Below are 8070 nucleotides of genomic sequence, written 5' to 3'. Positions count from 1 at the left end.
TTTCGAGTGCTCGTGAAGGTTTGCGGCTATCGTCATACTTGCGAACGTTAGCGAGGTTTCGATTATTTGTGAGTGTATATCATTCATGTGTATTATTTTTAACATTTTGGTATGTATTCCTAAGGCTAATACATACACATAATATACACATTTTATACATCAAATAAAGTATTTAGAATATAAACATATAATTTTCTCCAAAAATTATATTTGTTATCCTTGAAATCTTTACCCATCTTTATTTAATAAAAATACCTTTTAGTGTCAACATAAACTCTTTGATAGTTAAAACTTAACCCTTGTCATTAGGGTTCGTCTAATCACAATTAAGGTCGTTAATCGCGATTAAAGTTACTAATCACGATTAACCATGCTAATCACCCCATTAATTTCTTTTTAAATCGCGATTAAATTTTTATAAATTTCGTCATAGTTCTAAACTATGGCGTTTTTCCCATGTATTTAATACATGTTTAAAAAAAAATCATTTTCAATTTACCATTAACATTATTATCATACTAATCTTCACAATCCATACTTTCAAGTAACCAAATATCCCCATTTATTCCCTAAATTCATGAGCTTTTACATATTCATTTTTCTGAAAAAGATTTCAAGACTTTTATGTCTTGCATGTTAAGACTTTCTAAATGTAGTTTTTTTTTTATAACCATATCTTAAATCACTTGTTACTTTAAAAAAAATCACATTTATTAGTTCTTAAAACATCAAGTTTAGGCCATTATAGTCTTTAATCCTTCAAGTTTAACACATATATGCATAAAGCTCATAAACATAATGATAATGATTTTTCATGATTTAAACACTTAGTTGTTTAAATCGTATTTTTAAGCCTAATATAACAAGATCATCACTTATTTAAATTACTACACTAAATAAACAACATGCTCAACTTAACTTATAAGTTTAAACAACTTATTTTAACCAAGATAAGCAAGATCATACAACTCATACAAGTCTAAAATACATAATAATCACATAATATATCATGATTAGTAAGTTGTTTAAGTTTTGTTTAGGGTTTTAAGTGAATTTATTCTTTGATTTCAAGATGATCAACTTGTACATCCTTGATCTAGACATAATAATAAGCTTAAAAAGATGGTTAGTGAGAGCTTACAATTTTGCAAAAGATTATAGGATGATTAAGAAGATGATTAAGCTCCAAACATGGTCCTACGTGTGCTCCATGCTTACACCCTCCATGGATGATCTTGAAATGAGAATTTTGTGGTTAAATTGGTGGGTCTAGTGGATCAAAAAGATGGGTTTAGGGGGGTTAGGGGCTGCCGAAACCAAGAGGGAGGGAGGAAGGAATGTTGGTGATTTTATTTTTCTTTGAAAGATGAAATGATGATGTGAAGTGATGTTAAGGAATGATGTTTATAAAAAAAAATGGTCAATATCATATCTTGCAACCATGCTCCCATAACCTACCAAGATTACCAAGAATGGGCAAAGGGCATGTGGGCCCCTTGTGTTGACCGTAAATGACCAAGGGGTGTTAGGATTGTTTTTTTTTTTCTTTTTTTTTTAGTTACACACATATATATTTAGATATATAAATATGTTATGCTAGATATTTAGGTAATCAATTTAGGTAGGGTAATTAGGGTGTTAAAAATAGTTTAGAGTTTTAAATGAACTCTAATTAGTTTATTAGTTTAGTGGGTATAAGTTTTGAATGGTAAAAATACCACTAGTATGCTCACCCGTTCGGTATCGGGCGATATACAAAAGTTATAGTGTAATACCGGGAGCTATGGTTTTAATTTACCATCAACACTATAGCGTTTATTCGAGGCGTTTGCGACGCCAAAATATCGCTAACTAGTTCGCTACCCTTTTTAGTTTAGGAGATTGGTTGGTAGAAATATAATTGGTTCGCCTATCGGCTAGAACTTGGACAATGTGTGAAGGTTGCGGCGTGACACCGGGAGTAAATGTTTCGAGTATCCCATTGATATCCCTAAGCTTATTTATGATGTAAAATGTTATTTACAAGTTCTACGGACGTTAAAATGTTAATTTCTAGTGCCGCGGACATTCTGTTTTGGTGGTATTTTGGCGCATAATGGATAAAGTGAAATTAAGTGCATTTACCGGAAAGTAAATGTGTTTTTGTGTTTGGTGTCCCTATTTAGGGGTTTTTATTCATATTTCAACTATGAAGTGCGTTCATGCCCTTCGTAGCTTGTTCCGCCAGTTTTCAGAACTTGCTGGCATGAATAGTGTGCTCAGGTGAATAGTGCTTTTAGCATTTTGCCAACATATTAGGACATAGTTTGCGGTTTTCTCGCGACCTGGCGATTGTGTTAATATTGTTTAGCATTTTTAACCATGTCCTATGATTGCTAGAACTTATACGATCTAATCATGCAATAATTAAATCGTAAAGAGAGAAATTAACGTTAAAACAAGTGTTTAAGTTGTACGAAATTACCATTATTTTTGCCAGTTGTCACATTCTCCCCCTGTTAGAAGAATTTCGTCCCGAAATTCGAGTCATGCTACCGGTTGCAGGGGGTCTGGAAACAGGTGAGGGTACTTGGATTTCATTTGATCTTCACGTTCCCACGTATACTCGGGACCGTGACGCGAGTTCCAACGAACTTTAACTAGCCTCCTACGATTCCTGCGTGTCTTGTGGACCTTCCAGTCCGTAACCTCAACAGGTTCTTCAGTAAATTGAAGTTTGTCGTTGACGTGTATCTCATCTGCTGGAATGACAACCGTCTCTTGTGTAGGACTTTTCTTGAGATTTGACACGTGAAACGTACTGCTCAGTTCTTCTGGTAGCTCTAACTTGTATGCAACTGTTCCGCTCTTTTCCAGGATTTTGAAGGGTCCAATGTAACGTGGGTTCAACTTTCCACGTTTACCAAATCTTACTACGCCCTTCCAAGGCGAGACTTTTAACAATACCATGTCTCCAACCTCGAAAGCTAATGGTTTGCATCGTTTGTCGGCGTAGCTCTTTTGTCTATCGCGAGCCATCTTGATGCGGTCTCGTATCTGCATGATCTTGTCTAAGGTTTCCAGTACCCAATCCGGGCCAATGAGTTGTTTATTCCCGGTCTCCGCCCAACATAGCGGGGACCGACACTTTCGTCCATATAATGCTTCAAACGGGGCGGCCTGGATGCTAGTGTGATAACTATTGTTGTACGAGAACTCCACTAAGGGCAAGTGAGTATCCCAGTTTCCACCCAAATCCATCACACAAGCACGTAACATGTCCTCCAAAGTTTGTATCGTTCGTTCACTTTGGCTGTCCGTTTGAGGGTGAAAGGCCGTATTAAGATTCAGTTGTGATCCAAAGGCCTTTTGGAATGATTGCCATATTCTTGACACGAATCGACCATCACGGTCTGATATAATAGAAACAGACACTCCATGTCGTACCACAATCTTCTTGATATATATTTCGGCCAGTTTCTTAGTGCTATCCTTCTCACTGATCGGTAGAAAATGTGTGGACTTTGTAAGTCGATCTACAATTACCCAAATCATATCATGGCCTCTCAAGGTTCAGGGTAACTTAGTAATGAAGTCCATTGAGATTTGTTCCCATTTCCATACGGGAATTTCAGGTTGTTGTAGCAAACCCGAAGGCTTTTGATATTCCGCCTTAACCTTGGCGCATGTAAGGCATTTCCCAACATAAGCAGCAATGTCGCTTTTAAGCTTAGGCCACCAATAAAATTCTTTTAAATCTTGGTACATCTTATCCGAACCCCGATGTATAGAGTACCTTGACTTGTGTGCTTCACCTAAAATAATTGTTCGTAGTTCACCAAAGAACGGGACCCAAATTCGTCCCATAAAGTACAGTGTTTCATCCTCCTTTGGCACCAATCGTGCCTCCATTCCTGTTAAGGATTCGGCTTGTATATTTTCTGGTTTAAGCGCCTCTTGTTGAGCATCGTATATCCGAGAAGTGAGATCATTATGTATGGTCATCTCTAAGGCTCGCACCCTTAGAGGTTTTACACGTTCTTTGCGGCTCAAGGCGTCCGCCACAACGTTCGCCTTGCCTGGATGATACTTTATCTCACAATCATAATCGTTCAATAATTCGGCCCATCATCTGTCACACCCCAACCGATGGCGGAAACATCGGGATGAGACGAAGTGTGTATAGATTGCTAGGGACGTCATAACACTATGTGACAATATTTACTTAAGTTTTTTTTTTTGGGTAAAGGGTTACCCCGGTAAGTTTTATAAAAGAAACCAATCAGTACAAAGGTGTGTCAGTGTAACACACCAACTAGACTTGACATACCAAGCCTAGGAAAACAAGAACCACAAACCAACAAAAACGTAACCAGTCAAAACACGCACAACACAAACAACCAGACCCAACCGAAAAAACAAAAAAAAGAAATTAGACTCTAGCCCGGGTCCGCTCCATTATCTTCAATCTTCCATCTTTTGAAAATCCTTTGTTTAGCCGAAGCAAGCCGAAATCTGAATCCCATGAGCTTCAACCGAACCGAAGACTTAATAACCTCAGCCACTTGATCAGCCGTTCTTTTGTTGTTCTTGAAAAGCCTGTTATTCCGCTCTTGCCATATATAATAAGCCGAAGCAGCAATCAATAGTTTGCACACAATATGATCCGCATTCTTGGATTTTGCATGTTGCTCCACCCAAGAAACGATCGACGACCATGAATCATCAACATTACCCAAAGTAACCAGCTTCTTGACTTCATTCCATGTCTTCGCCGCAAAAGAACATAGGAAAAATAGATGATCCCGAGTATCTCTATCATGGTTACACAGCGGACAACACATCAAATTCCAATTGGTATGACTACCCGCTTCCCAAATAGTCAATCTATCCTGCGTTTTGAGCTTGTTTCTAAATGCCAACCATAGATGAAATGAATGCCTAGGAATACATTGCGTGTACCAAACCATATCAGCCCATAGCACCTGCTCTTCCCGATTCCGAATTGTATTCCAAACACAAGCCGATTGAAAGTCTTGTGTCTTACCTTCCACATCTTTCCATACTAGCGTATCCTCACCATTAGAATCAATTGTCGGCACCGCTATTGTGATTAAGACTGGAAAAAGATCAAGCCAAGCTTGAGGCCATCTCCAGTTACCTTCCTGATCAATCATATCCGCAACTGTTGACCGTAGCGAAAAACCAGCATTCGCTATGTTTCTAGGCGAGATAAAGGAAATAAGAGGGCTACTCGCACACCACATGTCGCTCCAAATATTCGTTTGGGTACCGCTTTTGATTGACGACCAAACGGGAGGACGAATGACATACAAAATTCAAAAGGGAATAACAACATTGTTTCATCAAATAACATAACAATCAAAAGATAGATAAATCTAGGTGTGTATCTAGTCCACCCTAAACTTGTTTCATCAATCATCCATACTTCAATATTCAACCTGCAACATGTATTAAAATAGAGTTTCAATGCAAAAGCAAAGAGCGAGTATACAAGTTTGTCTACATAGCATAATAGAATAAAAACTCATATCCAACATGATGTTTAGTAGACTAGGTTATGGGGTGTCATAGGTCGTTGGTTTTTATTTGTTCTACATATATAGGGCATGTCCTGTATATGAATTAGTGTGGAACACATCCTCACTACTTGTACTTATTTGCGGTTGCATTTTAATAGATTCACCGGGGTAACCCTTTACCCCAAAAAAAAAAAAACATGAACAATTTAAAATAGTTTCAACCATGCTAGTTTACACAGTCCAACTGATAGCCCAAGTTTCCAATGCGTTAATGTACCTAACCCAAAGTTTCACGGGAGGTTAATATGTCTCCTCCTAACAATACCCCAAAGACTAACGGGGAGGTGCATTACCCCTATAGCGCTACCATTGTTAAGGCGGAACTACACACAAGGATTAAACGTTCACATAGCACAAAATAGTCTCAAGTATCACAAGTTTCATGTTTCATGTTTAAAAGGATAGAGCATGTTTCAAATAAGTTTCAAGTGTCGCGTGCGTTTAATATAGAATACATGTTGCACCCAAAGTGTTTAAAAGTAAAAATGGGTTCGAGTATACTCACGGTTTACAAGTCTTGACTTGAAGTTCCGAGAGCAAGTTTGGTGGATGAATTAGTTTGGAGCACCTTGTCCTTCTACACGAGGAAACGTAGGTGTGTGAGTTTGGCGTATAACGGAAGATTATAATTTGGAGTTTAACATAGCATAAAGTAGGATATCAAAATAATCATCCTTGACTTATACTCTTATATGACACTACGTAACCACTAGGGTTATATTGTATTTCATGGGTAGTAAGCCCATTAGAATCATACTTGGAGTGTTAAGTCTTAGATGTCATTCTACTACTTTAACATATAAACACAAGTTTAGTATTAAAGGTTCGAATGTGTGTGTATATATATTTAAGTATTACATATTATTAAGTTCAATATTTCAAGTAGGAGGTAGAAGATTAGGATCTTCGTTTAGGTACCTCGAGTCATTCATGAATGTCATGTATGGGGTAGGAAGAACATGCTCCCATTTAGGGACCCCTTGAATGTTCACCACTTCACTTGATGTAAAGACAACCAAGGAGGGTCACGAACTAGGTTTAGTACAATAATACAAACAATCTAACTAAAGAGAAATCATCAAATCATGTGAGGATCTTATGTTGGAACAACCCAAGTTGTTCCATAATCACTTCTCATCAAGAACCAAGCTTGAACATGACTTGTGGGTGAAATACCCTAATAAAACAGAAAGTATTTGAGGTTTTAACCTCTGATTTATAGTGTCTCAACCTTGTTTTTAAGCTTTACCAACCATAAGAGAGGTTGTAAGCATTAGGACATAGGCTTGAGATGTGTTAGACACAAGTTGGATGAGTTTAAACAAACTTTTGAAGAACTTGAAACAAAACAGAAAGTTTGTGGACAATTTCGGAGCAATTCCAGGTCTGATTTCTCCAAGGAGAAGTCAAGGAATCAAACCCCATGATTATCCAAGCAAGTAGGAAGAAGAATCGAGTGATTTCGTTAAGAAATGAGCAAGTTATACTCACTTTTGTGCAAGAGTATGAATCTGTCCGAAAATGCAGATTTACAGCTGAATTGAGAGTGAATTTGGAGTGATTTGTGAGTGTTGAAAGTGTAGAAATGCTTGGAGAAGGTGTATATTTATAGTGAAGGAGTTTGAGCATGATTGGAGGTGTTTAGAGGTGGCTTAATGGTGATTGGGGAGTGTTAGAACTTAGGATTTCGTGCTAATTCGCGTAGATAATCAGCTGTTGTGTTTTTTCCCGATCTGGCATCCCCACGCGGCCCGCCTGAAGTTTCAGGCTAAGTTCACGCGGGCCGTGAGCCTTTTATGGTTCTGGGTAAGTTTCATTTTTTTACAATTTGGCCCCTGAAATTGTGTAATTGATGCTTTTAGGGTATTTTAAGGGCCATATTTGCCATAAAGGCATAGTTTTAGACATGATTAAGTATGAGAAGTATAAACCAAGTATAATCACGCGTATAAGTATCAAATCAAGTGTCGTTCTCGTTCAAAATACGTTCAATGCATAAGTTTAGATTAATTGCAAGTTTCACACATAGTTTCCAAGAATCATGATTAAACATAGATTGATTCGCCAAGTCGAACATACGAGTATATATAGAATGCGTTTAACATAAATGTAACAAAATATAAGCTTCATTAATGATCCAAGTCTCGATTTTATAATGATTACAAAGAAAGGAACGACCACAAGAATGCAAGGTTTCCAAAAATAGAATTTCAAGCAATGGTTTCTAAATAGGGAAATTATGAAAACGCAGGGCGTTACAGTCTCCCCTCCTTTAGGAAATTTCGTCCCGAAATTTAGGAAGACGGAAGGTTTGAAAAAGTTTTGGCAATAAGGTGATTATTAAGAAATGAGACCTTGAAAATTTGAATCGTTTTGAAAAGTATGAAGTTTTGGAGAACGACAAAGCCTAGTACTTTGAATAAAGTGATAATCGTCTACTAAGTACGTCTATATAAGAAATAAGAATAGGACGGCGGTTTAACAGACT

General features: G+C 37.4%; 1 protein-coding gene across 1 annotated transcript; it reads right to left on the bottom strand.

The window, feature by feature from the left end:
• Positions 1-4418: 4418 nt before the first annotated feature.
• Positions 4419-5246, bottom strand: LOC110893465. The gene has a single exon (XM_022140571.1). It carries the CDS (start codon positions 5244-5246, stop codon positions 4419-4421), a length of 828 nt encoding a protein of 275 aa, XP_021996263.1.
• Between the last annotated feature and the right edge of the window lie 2824 nt (positions 5247-8070).

This window comes from Helianthus annuus, chromosome 12 (assembly GCF_002127325.2).
Source record: "Helianthus annuus cultivar XRQ/B chromosome 12, HanXRQr2.0-SUNRISE, whole genome shotgun sequence".
Lineage (NCBI taxonomy): Eukaryota > Viridiplantae > Streptophyta > Magnoliopsida > Asterales > Asteraceae > Helianthus > Helianthus annuus.
The sequence above is the reverse complement of the archived record's forward strand: the minus strand, read 5'-3'. Positions and strand labels throughout refer to the sequence as shown.